Source organism: Pleurodeles waltl, chromosome 11, assembly GCF_031143425.1.
Source record: "Pleurodeles waltl isolate 20211129_DDA chromosome 11, aPleWal1.hap1.20221129, whole genome shotgun sequence".
Lineage (NCBI taxonomy): Eukaryota > Metazoa > Chordata > Amphibia > Caudata > Salamandridae > Pleurodeles > Pleurodeles waltl.
This window is the reverse complement of record NC_090450.1, coordinates 580,009,013-580,027,689: the sequence shown is the minus strand read 5'-3', so window position 1 is coordinate 580,027,689 and position 18,677 is coordinate 580,009,013. Positions and strand designations below refer to the sequence as shown.

At 43.3% G+C, this 18,677-nt stretch overlaps 1 protein-coding gene across 6 annotated transcripts in view; it reads left to right on the top strand.

Annotated features, from left to right (window-relative positions):
• The window catches only part of LOC138265897 (tumor necrosis factor receptor superfamily member 10B-like), a 176,477-nt gene that overhangs the window by 63,597 nt on the left and 94,203 nt on the right, over positions 1–18,677 (top strand). For 4 of the 6 annotated variants that reach the window (XM_069214064.1, XM_069214067.1, XM_069214066.1 and 1 more), the window contains 2 exons: positions 6,687–6,729; positions 9,544–17,607. In XM_069214064.1, the coding sequence (XP_069070165.1) occupies positions 6,687–6,729; positions 9,544–9,839 (339 nt within the window). In that variant the 3' untranslated portion in view covers positions 9,840–17,607. Of the gene's footprint in view, positions 1–6,686; positions 6,730–9,543; positions 17,608–18,677 lie in introns of those variants that run through there. The other 2 variants (XM_069214068.1, XM_069214065.1) reach the window with 1 other exon arrangement.

The window sequence follows — 18,677 nt, the reverse complement described above, 5'->3', positions numbered from 1 at the left end:
GCAGAGGGAATTACAGCACATTCCGTAAAACGCCCTTTCGAGGGGGGTTTCGGGGTCAAAGCACACAAGCCAGCACCTCACAAGCCACACCGTCCAGTTACCAGGGACAGTATAGAGGAGGTTTTCGGGGACAATATAGAGGAGGGCAATTCCCTAGAAATAGAGGAAGATTTCAAAGCCCCAAAGCCCCTACTACTAAACAGTGACTCACAGGTCACTCACCCCCTCCACACAACACCAGTGGGGGGAAGAATAGGTCATTATTACAAAGCATGGGAGGAAATCACTACAGACACTTGGGTTCTAGCAATTATCCAACATGGTTATTGCATAGAATTTCTACAATTCCCTCCAAACATACCACCAAAAGCACAAAATTTAACAACACACCATTCCAATCTCCTGGAGATAGAAGTGCAGGCACTATTGCAAAAGAATGCAATCGAATTAGTGCCAAACACACAAATAAACACAGGAGTTTACTCACTGTACTTTCTGATACCAAAGAAGGACAAAACACTGAGACCAATCCTAGACCTCAGAGTAGTGAACACTTTCATCAAATCAGACCACTTCCACATGGTCACACTACAAGAAGTATTGCCATTGCTAAAACTACACGACTACATGGCAACTTTAGACCTCAAGGATGCTTATTTCCATATACCAATACACCCATCGCACAGGAAATACCTAAGGTTTGTATTCAAAGGAATACATTACCAATTCAAGGTACTGCCTTTCGGATTAACAACCGCACCAAGAGTCTTTACCAAATGTCTAGCGGTAGTCGCTGCACACATAAGAAGGCAGCAAATACATGTGTTCCCATATTTGGACGACTGGCTAATCAAGGCCCATTCGTTCATACAGTGCTCAAATCACACAAATCAGATCATACAAACCCTCTTCAAACTCGGGTTCACCGTCAACTTTACAAAATCCAACATTCTGCCGCGCAAGGTACAACAATACCTAGGAGCCATAATAGACACATCAAAGGGAGTAGCCACTCCAAGTCCACAAAGAATTCTAAATTTCAACACCATCATACAACGCATGTATCCAACACAAAAGATACAGGCAAAGATGGTATTACAACTCCTAGGCATGATGTCATCATGCATAGCCATTGTCCCAAACGCAAGACTGCACATGAGGCCCTTACAACAATGCCTAGCATCACAGTGGTCTCAAGCACAGGGTCACCTTCTAGATCTGGTGTTAATAGACCGCCAAACTTACCTCTCGCTTCTGTGGTGGAACAACATAAATTTAAACAAGGGGCGGCCTTTCCAAGACCCAGTGCCACAATACGTAATAACAACAGATGCTTCCATGACAGGGTGGGGAGCACACCTCGATCAACACAGCATACAAGGACAATGGAACGTACATCAAACAAAACTGCATATCAATCACCTAGAACTTCTAGCAGTTTTTCAAGCACTAAAAGCTTTCCAACCAATAATAGTTCACAAATACATTCTCGTCAAAACAGACAACATGACAACAATGTATTATCTAAACAAGCAGGGGGGGACGCACTCCACGCAGTTAAGCCTGCTAGCACAAAAAATTTGGCATTGGGCAATTCACAACCAAATTCGCCTAATTGCACAGTTTATACCAGGGATCCAAAATCAACTCGCAGACAATCTCTCTCGAGATCACCAACAGGTCCACGAATGGGAAATTCACCCCCAAATTCTGAACACTTATTTCAAACTCTGGGGAACACCTCAGATAGACTTGTTTGCGACAAGGGAGAACGCAAAATGCCAAAACTTCGCATCCAGATACCCACACAAACAATCCCAAGGCAATGCCCTATGGATGAACTGGTCAGGGATATTTGCTTACGCTTTTCCTCCTCTCCCTCTCCTTCCTTACCTGGTAAACAAACTCAGTCAAAGCAAACTCAAACTCATCTTAATAGCACCAACTTGGGCAAGGCAACCCTGGTACACAACGCTGCTAGACCTATCAGTGGTACCCTGCATCAAATTGCCCAACAGGCCAGATCTGTTGACACAGCACAACCAAAAGATCAGACACCCAGATCCAGCATCGCTGAATCTAGCAATCTGGCTCCTGAAATCCTAGAATTCGGGCACTTACAACTTACCCAAGAATGTATGGAAGTCATAAAACAAGCCAGAAGGCCATCCACCAGGCACTGCTATGCAAGTAAATGGAAGAGGTTTGTTTGCTACTGCCATATTAATCAAATACAACCATTACACACAACTCCAGAACATGTAGTGGGTTACTTGCTTCACTTACAAAAATCTAACCTAGCTTTCTCTTCCATTAAGATTCACCTCGCAGCAATATCTGCATACCTGCAGACTACCTATTCAACTTCCCTATATAAGATACCAGTCATTAAAGCATTCATGGAGGGCCTTAGGAGAATTATACCACCAAGAACACTACCTGTTCCTTCATGGAACCTAAATGTTGTCCTAACTAGACTTATGGGTCCACCTTTTGAACCCATGCACTCCTGCGACATACAGTTCCTAACCTGGAAGGTGGCATTTCTCATCGCCATTACTTCCCTAAGAAGAGTAAGCGAGATTCAGGCCTTTACAATACAGGAACCTTTTATACAACTACACAAAAATAAAGTCGTCCTAAGGACCAATCCTAAATTTTTGCCAAAGGTTATTTCACCGTTCCATCTAAATCAAACAGTGGAACTTCAAGTGTTCTTTCCACAGCCAGATACCGTAGCTGAAAGGGCACTACATACATTAGATGTCAAAAGAGCATTGATGTATTACATTGACAGAACAAAAAACATCAGAAAGACTAAACAACTCTTTATTGCATTTCAAAAACCTCATGCAGGAAACCCAATTTCAAAACAAGGTATAGCCAGATGGATAGTTAAATGCATCCAAATCTGCTACCTTAAAGCTAAACGACAGCTGCCCATTACACCAAGGGCACACTCAACCAGAAAGAAAGGTGCTACCATGGCCTTTCTAGGAAACATCCCAATGCAAGAAATATGTAAGGCAGCCACATGGTCTACGCCTCACACATTCACCAAGCACTACTGTGTAGACGTGTTATCCGCACAACAAGCCACAGTAGGTCAAGCCGTATTAAGGACATTATTTCAGACTACTTCCACTCCTACAGGCTGATCCACCGCTTTTGGGGAAATAACTGCTTACTAGTCTATGCAGAACATGCGTATCTACAGCGACAGATGCCATCGAACTGAAAATGTCACTTACCCAGTGTACATCTGTTCGTGGCATCAGTCGCAGTAGATTCGCATGTGCCCACCCGCCTCCCCGGGAGCCTGTAGCAGTTTGGAAGTTACCTTCAATTATTTATATATGTATCATCTCAACCTTAAATACGTGCATACTTAGTCACTCCATTGCATGGGCACTATTACTACAATTCAACTCCTACCTCACCCTCTGCGGGGGAAAAACAATCGAAGATGGAGTCGACGCCCATGCGCAATGGAGACAAAAGGAGGAGTCACTCGGTCCCGTGACTCGAAAGACTTCTTCGAAGAAAAACAACTTGTAACACTCCGGCCCAACACCAGATGGCGAGCTATTGCAGAACATGCGAATCTACTGCGACTGATGCCACGAACAGATGTACACTGGGTAAGTGACATTTTCATTATTTAGTTTTCATTACTATCAACACCCGTGGGACACCATACAAAAACGTGAAATGAAATTTCATTCATAGACACTCCAATTTTCTTATTTGCGACTGTGAAGTCCTGTGCATAAACGATCACTTTCATATGGAGTGAAAAGTTTCACTTGTTGCCTGTGCCTTAGTTTCCACAAATCTAGAAGACCTGATGACGGAGGACAGAGGAGCAGACTCTAAAGCATAAATACAGCTTGTGGATGTACTTCTGCACTCACTATGTTGCTGCATGTTCTCCTCTCCCCTTTAGATGATTCAACCAGTTCCATCTGCCTCTGGCCCAATATCACCCTAACACCCCAAACAATTTCAGCCGTAACAGTCTATCTCTCTGTGTCTAGCTTTTCCACCAATTGTTGTGGGCTGCTTGTCAGAAAAGGTGTGCAGCAATATCCTAGGTACAGATAAAAACGTTTCCAATTTTTACCAAATTCAATTTAACAGGGTCATGGAATAGTTTAAGGTCCAGCATGTCTTTTCTTAATATCACTAAGGCCTTCTCATCGGAGGTGCGTTGCGCACATCGGGGAACAACAAACGTTTGTATTAACCTCCTCTAACGTCCATCACCTCTCTTCTTTGTGAATGACAATCACAATATTCGCTGAGGGCTGCAGCGTTTGCAGCACCAGTATAGTTGTTCAGCTGCTTCTGTTGGTTCCACTTGCCCTTTTATTGGTAGTCCATATGCCTTCATTATTAAACTTTGGCTAGATTGCTCCATTTCATTAAAGTCAACTTGCATTTTCTCCTTGGCCTGGATCAGATAACCATCCCAAATTGTAGCCAGACTTCCCAGGTATTTGTAGATGCACCTCCTTTCCCATAGATTCTCCAACAGTTCTACTCCAGAATTCTGCAGTCATTTGGGGAGATTCAGGAGTCTCATTGTAGGCATTTTTGAAGATATTCTTTTCTCTTTTCTGTTTTGCTTAGAATTCTCTCTTTCTTAGCATTTATTGGCAAAACAGCTTTAAGCTTCTTCTACACCCTCTTGACTGATCTCGATGCCATTTAATTTATTCTGGTATTAAAACCAGTGTTGAGAGTTGTTGACTTGAACAAAATCCGTTACCTGTTTGTACTTCTTTGGGAGTGTTCCACGAATTTCTTCTTTTGTATGTTTCAGGTCTGGAGTTAAAGAAATCAGCTTCACCTTCACTCTTGCTCACTGCTTTGCTGTTCATTTTGCCACTCTGCTGTGTTCTAGAGAAATTAAATTGGGTGCATCACTGCACTGTGTAAGTCCACAGGATCTGCACTTTATAGATCTTTGAACAGATTTATAGAGTACTGCTCGATGTTCTTGTTGGGGAGGTCTGAGCTTTATCTACTTGTTACAGAGGAGTTATTTAAAGGCCCCTTGCAAAGCTCGAATTGCAGCGTTATCATCTGATCATCTTCCTTCAGCTCTTACCAGTAGACTATTATTCCCAGCCTTCAACTGGGTTTATGCAGTAGAGTCTTAAACATCACTTCATTCTTCATTGGACAAATGTTATTTGGGAAGTTTAGAGACGTGACACTCTGAAGGTTTAAAATAAGCCTTCTGGGGCCACCTTTAGGAGTGCCATGCAGTTATGCATGGCATTTCGTAGGGTAACAACTCAACCGAGAAGCAAAGGCAATTCTTTCATGTATTCTGGTGACAAACTACAACACAATAATGTAGCCAAGAACACCAGTGGCAGACTCCTAAAAGAGATTACCATCACACCTCAAAAAGAGCAGGGCAAAAGATGATACTGGAAGAAGTATCATAGCCCTCCCAACCACCGTTCTCTTCTAAGTTGTAGAATGGGGTCCTTTGCCCAACATTGGAGGATCAAATTGAGCTAAGGACAATAATATTCACTGGCTATGGCACATATTTTGACAATACTTTACAAAATATACAGCCAGAGAACAGAGGTGTCAAAGAGCCACTTTTTCCATTGCAAAAGGAAGCCCTGTATCATATGTGGCTAATCAAAGCAGTGCCAAAATGAGAGAGAATATGGTGACTACTGGTCATGCGTCCTGTTACCAAATATGAAAGGCACTTGAAACCAGTATGATGGTTACTTCCATGTACTGCTTTATCTGTGCCAAGAACAACACCTGATTCACAGTCAGTCAGAGACACTAATGATTCAAATTGCTACCCTTTGAAGTGAGATACATACCAAGTGCTTCCTGGCAGTTTGTTAAAGAGAGAGGCACCTATCGTGCTTATTATAATGGAATAGACCAGTTTAGTGTGATGGGCTGTGCTCTGGTCAGGCTTCCACTCTGTTTTGGTGATACTGTAGAACCTTGGAGTCATAGTGGGTATTATGTTCATGTGTCAGAAAAAAGCAACTGTGCATGGTATTCACAAGTAAATGCATTTTTCTTATGAATGACCCCAATGAGGTGTTGTGTTTAAGTTTATTGAAAGATCAACACAGGTTACTTGACCAGTAACAATAGTTTTGCGGCTTGCTATCTTTGTTGATTAACTTGTAGTCCTGCCATGTGGGTTTGCAGAAGTTTCAAGAGGTAAACAGCACGCACCTTGATTCTTAAGCATAGGACATACACAAGAAGAAGGTAGCAGAGCAATATGTAACATTTTTCTTTAGCATTTGATGACAAATAATAGTGCACTCGAGAAACACAGGTCAATACACTTTGCTCACCAGTGACAAAACAACCTTCAGTTCGCGACCAAGCACTGTGATTCACTGCATTCAAATATATGATATCTACCTCCAAAACTGTTGTTACAGGTAAGTAATTTGTTTTTTTCTATCATTCTGAGTTCACAGTCACAGTGCAATCAGATCCACTTGATCCTCTAGACCTCCAATTTCAAGACATGCTTAGATTCTATTCCTCATTTTCTGGTTCAATGGAACCCACCCAGAACGCACACCATGCACTTATTCCCACAATGGTCTTAATTGTTGAAGTTATTGTGTGACCCATGCATATCTGAGCTTAGATCGTTCTTTTTTCTGTTTTTGCAGGTTTTTCCTACTTTGATTCCAGTGGATCAAACAGAACAAGAAAGTAAGATTTGTGAACTCTTTGCATGATGCTCGTACTTAAGCTGTTCATACTCTACATTTTGGCTGGGTGGGGGAAGCTTGCTGTTCTGCTTTTTATGATTTACCTGCTTTGGTGAGATGTGTTGGTGTGTGTTATGCTGGGTGGGGGAGACAGAAGCTTGTATGGTTGGTGTCCTCGACAGGGTGTGCAATGTTGCTTCTTGTGCTTTGCCTGCTTTTGGTGTGTGTGTGTGTTATGCTGTGTGGGTGAGATAAAAGCTTGTATTACTGGTGCCCTTGCAGGACCTGCTTTGGGGATGTGATACACATGTGCAGTGTCCTGTGTTGCTGCTTGTGTTGTACTCTTTTTTGCCTTTCTCTGTGAGAATTCCTTACACTACTGAAGACTGTCACTTCTGTGAGGGACGTTTGTTCATTAGCTAACGATGCTGTATCTGTTCTGTGTAGAAGACTTTGTACTGCTGCTGCACTGCTAGTCTTATTCTGTGTTTAAATCTTGCTGCCCTGGGGCCTGTGCTGGCTATGTGAGGTAAAGATTTAGGGGCATATTTATGGAAAGTGGTGCATCATCTCATCATGCATAATATCGAACAAGGGTTTACAAAGTGGTGTAATGTGTGTTTTGCGCCACTTTGTCAGTACGGGGCAATGTGTTTGCCAACCTAACGCCACACTAGTGTAAACAAAATGACGCTAATGTGGGGCAAGTTGGCACTAGGGCCTTCTTAAATCCGGCCCCTAGTTTTGTTTAGTTTTACTGCCTTGCTGAACCTGTTCTATGTGACAGAAGCTGTTGTGTCCCTCAGACAGGCACTGAATGGGGATTGGGCAGGCAACGGAAGTACAGGCTCTGCTATTCGACAATGAAAGGATGACGCACAGAAAGCAGCTGTGCAAGATGTCTTCAGACATAGAAAAGATACAGCACAGGCAGAGGGCATCCACACATTTCACATTCAGAGCACGTGTGGTGGTGGCAGTAGCAGAGCATGCTTACTTCGCAAACAGAACATGTACAGCAGAGAAAGCATGGATGCATGCCACCCTCACACTCAGAGGACAAGAACAGCATGGGCAGAAAAAACAAAAATGAAGTAATTGAAAAGGGAACCGGAACAGCATAGGCAGGGCCAGCCTTTAGCATGGGCATGATGGGCCCACTCTCGGGGCATGGACCTGCAGAGGGGTACAGCATCAGCTTTCATCCAACCAGGCTCAAAGGAAAACTGTAGGAACAGTGTTCTGAAGTCTGTGTTATTTCTTTCTCGTTTCCTCCCTCACCTTTCACCTACCTCTCCCTCATTTTCCCAACACACTGACAATTAAAATTGCCAAGTGGGAGGAGGGGTGCCAGATTTTATTTCGCCCAGGGTGCTATCTGAGCAAAGGCCAGCTCTGAGCACAGGCAGTAGCTATAGACGCTTCCATCAGGCAGGGTAAATATAGCAGCAGCGATACAAGCTTCTATCTAACATCACACAGGGGTTCCTAGCACCCATGCAGTACATGTTGGTGACTGAGGGTAGCCGTGCTTCTGCATGTGCTGCGTCTTTTATGTGGATATTTCTACATCACTTACTGCTTCTTTCATCTCTAGCATGAAGAAGTCTGGATGCTCCTCTTGCTTCTGTAGCATCCCACTCCAGATTCTCACAGCTTCTAACATCTGTTTCTCGTAGACAGCACTAGGATCTCTCCCTGCCATTCACAGCTGGTGCCCTCTGCCTCCCACACCTTGATCTCTCTCTACCTCATACATTGGTCTAAGTGCCTCATGCTTATATCTCTGAGTCTCTCCTTTGCTTCTCAGTATCCCTCACACTTGGCTCTGTCTTCCCTTCAGTGGTGAATCTTTGCACCCATCACTTCTGGTTCTCTCTACTTCCCATGCTCCGCTCACTGAGCCCAGGGCTGGTTTTAGGTGCGGCCGCACCGGGTGCTGACCTCAGGAGGCGTTGTGTTTAGCAATAACTTAGATTAGAAACTTGCAATTTAAAAGCACCTGCTGAAAAGTTCATTGTGCGTCCAGCCTTCAGGGAGCAATTAAAATGTCAAGATACGTCTTGTGATTAAAGTTCCTGCTAGGGAGAGAGATGGGGATTTTGTCTAGCAGCAGCTTTGACTTACCATAAAGTAGCATAGTGGGTTAACAGCCTGTTGTGAAGAAAAAGAACTATATTGTATGTGGATAGTTTTGTGGATTAGTAAAGCTAGCCTTTACAAGCGCTTTAAAACAAATAAACGTATGTGAAAGGGGGGGCTATGGAGAGATATGGGGCACATTTACCGGGTAGTAGTGAGGGAATCAGGAGGTGGTCATGGGGTGTGGGTGCCAAAAAAAGACTGTCGCACAGGGGGCCACCAGTGCTAAAGCCGGCCCTGACTGAGCCCCTCACACCACCTCTCTTTATGCCCCTAAAGCCCTCTTCCCCTCATGCCTGTTTACCTGTGAACTTCAGCCTGGTGTTTTCTCCCCTCCACATGTTGGTTATTTGTGTTCTGCATTTCTGAATGTTGAGCAACTGATTCCATGATTCGTGTTTCTCCCTTCTTCTGTTTCCCTTCAGACCTGGTCCTCTGTGCTAATTACTTTGGTTCTTTCTCCTTGGTTCCCTGTGCTGCCCTGTCCATGGTGTCTTCCCTTTCTTTTCTCTAAGTTCCTTATTGCTTGTTCCCATGCCCCAGTTTTCTGGTTGTCTGTGCCCCTCATGCGTAGTTCTCGGATGCTCCTAACACATGATTCTCTTTTTTCCCTGGTTCTCTGTCCGTCTTTCCTAGTTCTCTGTACCCATTGAAACTTTGTTTTGTCCCTTAGCACTCCAGACAGCCTTTGATGTCTTCATAGAAGAGGTAGCTATCAAAGACTGGGAATATTTAATGCGAAAAATCAACTTAGTGGAAAACGAGATCCAGGCTGCCAGGTGTGACTACTATGGTGTCAAGGAGCAGAACTACCAGATGTTGCTCACGTGGCATAAGAAAATGGGGCACTCTGTGACTGTAAACACCCTCCTGGAGGCTATGCGTACTGGTAGGCTCACGAAGGAGGCCGACCTTATCCAGGATCTACTGCTGAAAAGAAACATCTACATGGTGCGGCCTGAGAGCTGAGTCAATACTTTGCACAAGGACATGGGCGCCGACATGTAACAGAAACTAGGCACCAGGTTCTTTGCCAGCACGCAGCTTACTCCTTTGGCTGAGGCAGCAACTGTGTCATGGTAACTGGGATCTCCACACAAACATGAGGCTTGAACCAGCCAAGGATGTATACTGCTAGAATTCACATTCAACCACCAGTTGCAACTGGAGCAAATACAGAGCATCAGATTCAAATGCCACGGCATGGGCTTTACTGCAACTCTTGACTGGCATACCAGAAGTGCATCAAGGTCCTGAATTGGCCACATCATGTCATGTGTTCTTTGCTTTACTGGGCGTTGGGCCCAGACAGTGTGTAAAGTGTTTGTATACTGTGAACCTAGATGAAAATGGAGATTGTACTTTACAGTTTTTTCCCATTACTTTTTTCCCCAACCAGACACTGAGATTGTTTACTCCTCAGTTTACATGGGCAATTGCAATTGCCTTCAGACTTCAGCTGAACCTTGATCAGGTATCCCCTTGGGGTAGATTTTGGGAAGGTACATATGCTACTCCTAGTGTTCCACCACTTGCCCATATGTGCATCATAATAAGATTATAGAGAACTGAACAAAAGCAGACACTCAGCAGTGGTGGTCATAAAGGATTTCTATTTATGCTATTGTATTTTATTTGAAGATTTTCTGTGGCGTGACCCAAAGCTACCTGGAGTTAGCACTGTGTACAGGAAGTACATATTTCTCAAGGGCCAGGAAATAATTTGTTCTCCAACATTGCGTTTTTTATTGATTCAGAATCAAATGCTTTGCAAGATTCCTCATCCTAAGGCTGGAAATCTTCAGTAAATTAATTTCAAAGTAGTACCTAAAACATTCACTTTAGCAGCCCGTCCACACCACTTGGATCACATTGGTCACAGCCAGAAGGTGAGTGGATCCTAAGTTCTTCTCCAAACAGCCTGTGAGAACCTTTTACCTTATGGAAAGTGGTTGATCCCTCAGTGAAGCTCCTGCTGTTTTCCAAATTAAAGTAATGTTTTGTTCGTCCAAAGATATATGCATCAGGATGCACATCATTCAGGCCTTGAAGGTTGTCATTTTTGAAAGGTTTGTATAGGTTCCTGCGCCTGCGCATTCAAAAAGACTGCTGCAGTAAATGTGTTGCCTGTGTTCCATATGGAACCATCCTAAGCATGCCCTAATCCTCTGAGAAATACAGCAATTTAAAGTGCCGCAGGTTTTCGTCTACTACATATAAGTAGATCTTGTAGAAGATACCTTTCAAGAACCGCAAATATAGACGTCTGTACTTTTAAATAGTTGATCTAGGCGTGAAAGCAGAAAGTATGTTTTCTCCTTCCTCACGTTTAGGAGTCACCCTCATGAATCTGCCACCTATATATGTAAGAAGGCACCCTCTAATGGTGCATTAGCCCTCTAAAGGATTACAACTGTGAAAGAGCCAGCTCTGATCATATTTTTCTGGAACCCCACCCCCAAGCAAGTCTGGGTTGTCTGAACAGACAGAATCTGATTCCCTTGGGAGCTGCCGGTCTGCCTCTCCGGACTCTGGGCCCTCCTGCCACTGGCCTCAACAGTGACATCAGGAGTTGCCAGGTCTTTTATAATGGTGTGAATATACCCATGTGGTAGAAGAGGAAGGCATATTGCTTACAGAAGTAAACAGAAAGCAGCTTCTTCCGTCAATAAAGACAGCAGACACCAATCATTAAGACCGTCAAGAAATTTCAATTAGCAGGCTCTAGTCCATGGCTGGCAGGCAGTACATAGAAACAAAGGCTGGATAAGGTCAACCCAGTTCAACCTGGAATTCAGATGAAAATATTGAGCATGCGCTTTGATAAGTCATATCTCTTTAGGAAAAACGAGGGTGGTTAATTCATCCTAGAAAGCATGGAAATTACCCAGACCATCACCATTCTTTTAAAAAGAAACCCTTTCAGCCTATTCGATGGCGCAAGAAAGATGTCTTCAAATGCACTAGATTTTAAGCAGGATACCAGCAATGCTAGCTTACTGCTTGCTCCTTCTACTAGCAGGACAGCGTTGTCAGCACAAGGCTCCTCAAAAGCCTAAAAGTTTGAATCTCAGCTAGGCCCGAATGACAAAGCAATATTGACACAAAGTTACACGTGGCTCAGAAACTTTGCAGAGGCAGCCCTCTTCACAAAGTTAGAGAAAGGTTTTTGGGATGGAATGATCTAGCTGACCTCTCCTTTTACACAGAATTTAATTGTTTCCAGACATGTTGTCATTTTGCTCAACTAAAACCCCCCAGGTGACTATTGTGATGCATGCAGGCTTTCTTCTCCAGATGGAAATCTACCTTCAAGATTAAACTGCAAAAGAGCCATAGTCATGTAACGAAAAAGTACTACATTGAAACAGCAGTTGTATTCGCCTGGGGTTATTCTTCTCATCATTCCAGGAAAACCTGATATATATTTGGAAGCAAGAAGGGATGAGATCTTGCTTGCTTTCCAGAGTATCTCAGCAAATGTAGTTATGTGTTTTTAATCTGTCATCCCAGCATCTTGGAGTAAAACAAAATTGTGGCAGGTGCTCCCTTCTGCAAAGCCATGCGACGAATGGCAACTTCTTTCACTAAAACTTTAACAGATCTTCCAGTATTGAGGGAAACCAAAGAGATAAGGGAAAAGTGCAAACTTCCTTAGGACAAAAGCCTCTGTGGGAAACATTTTCGAGTCTCTGGTCCAGTTGATTTAGCTAAATATGTCCCCCAATTGGAGCAAGTTCTCAGCAAGCTCAGACACCCATCTGTTGGTTGTTTGACTTAGTTGTGACAAAGGTGAGATAGATCTGCTATCTGGATCTTCTGGCAGTGGCTCCATCCATGCATCAAGATGCAGGTGCATCCTCATCTGTTGTCCAAGAACAAAGGAAAAGTTCTTCATCGTGATGACCAGGACCTCTGAACTTAGCAACCTGACTCCAGAGTTTTATAATGCAGACATCTGGACTCTCAGGCTCATTATTTGATAGTTCTGTGAAGGCCAGAGACATTTTGGCCCTGGGACTTGTGCCAGAAAGTTGGAAATATATTGCCTATCCTGTGTCGACTTAACGTTTAATCCATGTGTGTCCTGTCGTACTCGAGAGGTTGTATGACACTCTATCAAGGTCGATAATACTGACAGAAAAATCACACCCACTGCATTGTCATGGGAAGTATGTAATTTCTACTCTTACCTATTCATCTACGCACCAAGACTTACCTTGCGATGTAGTAGTTAGTTCAATGTAGTAGATGCAATATTTTGGTAATGTGATATAACCCGGGCAATATAATAGTGTTTTTCAAAACACATCTGAGGTTTATTTCTAAAGTTGCCACAGACATTCGCTTTCCATCTTTCCTGAGTACACTAGTGCTAGTCATGGCAGCCTGTGTCACTTCCTGTCTTTATTCCAAACCTTTCAACGTCAGTCAAGAGGGTATTGTGTTCGCAGGGAAGAACCTACCAGTTAATATTTATATAAAATTAATTGTTATCTTTTACACAGTTGCCCTCAACTAACTCCTGATCAGACAAGACATTGTGAGATGGAGAGTGGCATATATAAAACTATTACCTCAAGGCATAGTACACTGGCTCAAAAGAATTATAACCAGGGCCACTGGAATTATGAATTAGGGGAAGACTAAATTACAAAGCAGGACTAAATTATGTGACAAAAAGGCAAATTATAAGGCAAAATGCTGCACATTTTGTGATAGTATTATCTCATTATGTTGTCATTTTTACGCATGTTAAAACAGTCTGGTAAAAGGTTTCCCCTAATTTGTACCAGTGTGACACCCAAATACAGCATTAAGAAGCACAAAGAACAGCAGTCAACCTTTGTGAAGGGCCTTCCACTGCACAACAACACAAACTGCTGCATGCTTAGTAACTTTTAATCTGTTGAGGCCAGTGTCATTTTAAGGATTTTGAGGGCCCAGGCAAGAAATATTTTGAGGGCCTCTGTTTGGTGCACCTTTGAATTTCATTACCCATTTTCTGCTAATTCAAGCCTTATGTTGCCTAACAATATTGGACTAGATGTTGACGTTTGAGATACACAAGTGAGCAAGAGATAAAGTTCCCTTTCCCATGGGGCCCCTTAGAAGGTGGTGGCCCTGGGCAATTGTCCACTATTCCCATGGCTTAAAAATGTCTTTAGTTTGAGCTAGAAACAATTTTTTTGTAAAAACCCTTCAGATCGTGTAGCAGATGATGCATTATGGGGCAAATGCAGCAAATCCATAATTATGCAGAAAACACAGTAGCATTAAACGTGCATAATTCCAGTAGCCCTGGTTATAACTCATTCCACGGAACAATAACTAGCATGCCTCTGTCTGACAGTGTACAGTAGTGGTATATCCACAGGACAGCAATACGAAGACCTCTGCACACCTTAATGCTGTACTTACTAATGCTAGAATAGCAACATTGTTAATAGAGGCTGTCTCTACGATTTTTTAAAATTGAAAACATCACATCACAATTCAGTTTTCCTATTGCAAATTTCGTGAATCTCTGAAACATCTAGTGCTAGAATTCTCTAGAGTGGTAATTGTCATGGCTTCCTGTTAAACCCACCCTGCTCTCCAGACAGAATGCTAAACATTTTTCAGTGCATACTCCCCCTTTATTTAAGAAACTGGCGCATGCCTTAAGTTATGAGCTTAGCATCCACCCACTGATTGGCAGGGTGCAAAGTGACCTAAATGAAGTGGAATGGTTACTAAAGTGAATGGTATATTTACATCTATGATCTTACTATACAGTGTCGTCCCAGCATTACAACTAAGAAAACGCTAAAGGATGTGAATCCTTTAAAGATACAGATACCAGTGTTGGGGCCTGTTGTTAATTATTCTTCGTTTTAAAAATGTCTGGGGTGTTTGCGTGCAGTTGGTGGGGTTTACAGAGCACTGCATACTCCCTGGCTCACTTGTTTCAGTTTGTTTCGCCTCAGAGTGTTCGTGGGACCATTTATATAATGTGAAAGTATGAATGCAACTGGACTACCCCCTAATAATGGGCAAACAGCTGGAACCGTCCTCTCCACCCTGCGACAAAACCTGTGTCTCCACACAGTCACTCAGGGCACACTATGAATGAATGAATGATGTATTTGATTAGCGCACTGTCACTCACTAGAGAGCATCCTGGTGCTGAGATCGAGCTTGATTTAACCTGTACGTGATGACACCCGGAAGAAAAATAGGAAGTTGAACTACATTAAAGAATGGCAGAGAGAGTCAGGGGCAAGAAAAAGCCAGGTCTTTAAATCTATCTTTCGTGTCTATAAATCGAAGCGCGCTGGGAAGTTGGTTCCATGCTTTAGCACCTAGCACCATAAAAGACTTCCCGCCCCGGGACTAGAGTCTAAAGGGTGGGTGCTTTAAAGTTTGGCATTGGAGGTTCTCTGCATCCTCTGGGTCCTATGATGGCAGAACCGGGCACTGAGCTAGTTAGGTCTGGTGGAATTGAAGGCTCTATACGTCAAAATGAGGATCTTGACAGGGCCTTTTTATGGATAGGTAGCCAGTGTAGCGCTTCAGATGCTGAACTCTGTTTAGAAAGTTTGAGCATCAACCTAGCAGAAGCATATTGTACCTTCTGATGTTTGTGAAGCAACTGCTTTGGAGCTTCCTGCGTAGAGAATATGACAGTAGTCAAGCCTAGAGGTTATTAAAGCAAAGGCAACTGGTTTCCTGGCGGCCAGATGGAGGAATTCAAATTCAAAAAAATATTTAAGAGATTTAATCAAGTTGAAGCATATTCCTGTCACTGCCAGAGCTTCTGGGTCGAAAGAAAGGGCGGTGTCACATTTGATATCCAGATTTTTTGCCACCTCAACTGTGGCTGGGGTTGAGGGACGGAGTTAGGCCACCACTGCATGGGGGAGAACAGGTTTGGATTTTGGTTCCAGCGGTATTGCATTTGAAGTGGTTATTTTCCATCCAACAGATGATATTGGTGAAGCATTTTTTTTAATTAAGTTCAGATCCAAAAGAGCCTATTTCTAAAGATAGGATCAATTGTATGTAAATGGGATCACAGCCAACACTCCGGTCTTAAGGATAGGTCCACCTGCGATGCATGACTACCTCAACCAATTGACATCATTTTCAGTGAGGACGCACTGACGGAGAGAGACCGCAGTTGGTTCTAACCTTGTAGTTTACAGGTGTATGGGGGCTGAGCAGGTGAGGGGTATTTATTTCCAAGCTTGAACCTATGTTCAAGAGGGTCGCTGATGCTTCTGCCAAGTAGTTGTGGCTCTAAATGTCTTATACTTGGGCCATTGCCAAAGACCATGTGGGATTGAACGTTTTGTGGCAATTCTGTTGTGTACAGTTTACCATTACTTCCCTTTTCCTGGAGGACGTTTCTTCCACACTTTCCTCCATATTTCATGCTTTTTTTAAAACCGCCAACTTTTTAGAAATATGAAGTTTGAGCTTTTTAAGTGTTTTTATTTTATGTGCTGCAGCGGGACACCACAGGAACATTTCAGGACCCTTAGTAGATAGACGACTGCCATTGCTTTTTCACTTGTATGGCCGATGTTACTTGTGGATCATTATGTTCAGAACAGTATTTCAGTTAAAGATGTTGTTTGTGCTTTTTCTCAGTTTCTTGCCTATTTATAATATATTTATTTACTTTAAGCCTCAACATTAGTTTACGTTAGACGTTTGAATGATCCCTCACATGCTGCTATGATGTACTCTCTTCCCAAGCTAATTTGTGCTATTCTCCTGTGACCCAAGGAATTTTCAGTCAAGCTTCTGCTAGAGTTTTCACTAGTTTGGGAGAATTTAGGCCCATATTTATATTTTTTTCCCGTCGCATTTGCGTCATTTTTGTGACGCAAAAGAGACGCAAAATTACAAAATGCAATTGTATTTTGTAAGTTTGCGCCAATTGTGCGTCAAAAACTGGTGCATATGTGGCGCTAAAAAAGAATAAATATTGGCCTTAGGGCCTTATTTACAACCAGCCTGCACCACCAGTGCGTCACTTTTTTTGTTGCACCAGCAGTGCAGGCTGCAGGGCCATATTTGCAAGGCCACGCAAAGACACCTTCCTGTCTAAAAACAATCATCCCTGCAACGCAGGTATCCTTGCACGGTAGTGCAAGGGTGCCTGCGTTGGCACATGGCAGCCATTTGTGTGCCAGTGCAGGGGACAAGGACAAGTATGTGCCATATCTTGTAGATACAGCACATTCCTCCCCTTTTGTTTTGACGCAGGGCATCTTAGCATAGGGCTTGCAACGCTGCTCTGCACCAAAAGTTTGTAAATGAGGCCTGTAGAGCAGGGATTTGATGCTGGTGGAAGATGCAGAGTTGAGTGCTCTTGAGCTTGATAACGCACTCAGCTATGTGTGATTATTTGGTCCTGCTTTCCCATTCCTTGCACGTAACAAAGGGACACACTAGCAAAACAGCATAAGAGAATTTGAGAAGGGCCTGGCCACAGCCAATGACCAAATGGAGCGGGTCTCATATTTCTCCTTCAAGTCAGTGACATATTGTGTTGGTCTCTTTTAGAAGCGCTGGCCTGTCTCTTAATTATCCAGTCATGTGAATTGAGCCCTGTAGAACAAGGGACAACGATCTGCTTTTTGTACATGCAAACCTTTAATTATATTTATTTCATTTTATTTGTAATTTGTGACGATCAAGAACTGCTGACGATTAAAAACGAACAAATATATTTTATAGTTTGGAACTTGGAGGTGTTGTGTTTTATTTCACCATCTTTTCTCTCTGTTGCTGGCCCCTTTTCGTCCTTCAAACCTTTCTTTCAGGCTAAGTTCTAACACCTTATTCCTATTCGCTTTAAGAAAAGTATACTCAAACCATGAGCAGTTCCTCGGAGAGGGACTGACTGTTTGGCATAAGTTGTAGAAAATATGCTACAAGTTCTCCTGCTATCTAGTGTTGGGTTTGGAATAATACAACATGTTTTTCTTCAAAGCGAAATATGAAATACGCATAATAGAATGGCCACCCTTCCATTTCTTCCCAGCACTCTTACTTACTGACTGTAACAGCAGGAGACTCCTAGTCGACCTGTACTCATCACCCCTCAGTTGATTGGGTCCTTGTTGTGCACAGTGTTTGAATTCAACAAAACACTACTCCACTGATAAGATGCTTGCAGTTCAGGCTGCTTCCCTGTTCACAACAGTCCCCCGTTGACTTGGTGTTTGCAGTGGGCACTGCTTACTTGTTCACAGCTTTCCACCATCGATTAGACGTTTCGATTACATACTGCTTACCTCTACACAGCCCTCCCCCATTGAAGGCCATAGCCCCTGGGGGCAGGGAGCAGGGGCCTGGGAAGGCTGGGGCACTAGCGGGGCTGCCCCAGGCCAAGCTATATTTCTGCCTGCTTCCCCAGAATCTGAGGACTCCGCCGTGTTGCTTTACGTTACAAGTGTAGGAACTCTGCTTGTGACATTGTCATGTGTTTTCTCCTCCCCAAGCAACAAGCCCGAGAAAGGAGGTACAACATTCAGCAGGGGAGGGGTGCTCCTAGTTACATCCAGTTGCTGGGTAGAGCGTTAGATTTAGGGTGGAGGGTATGTCTTGAAGGGTTGGGGATAGCAGTTACAGTAGGAGGGCAACATTTTGTTTAACCCCTTCGCTGCCAGGCCTTTTCCTACTCAGGTGCCAAGCCTTTTTTTGGCTGTTTGGGGCTGTTCGCGCTTAGGCCCTCATAACTTTTTGTCCACATAAGCTAACCACGCCAAATTTGTGTCCTTTTTTTCCAACATCCTAGGGATTTTATAGGCA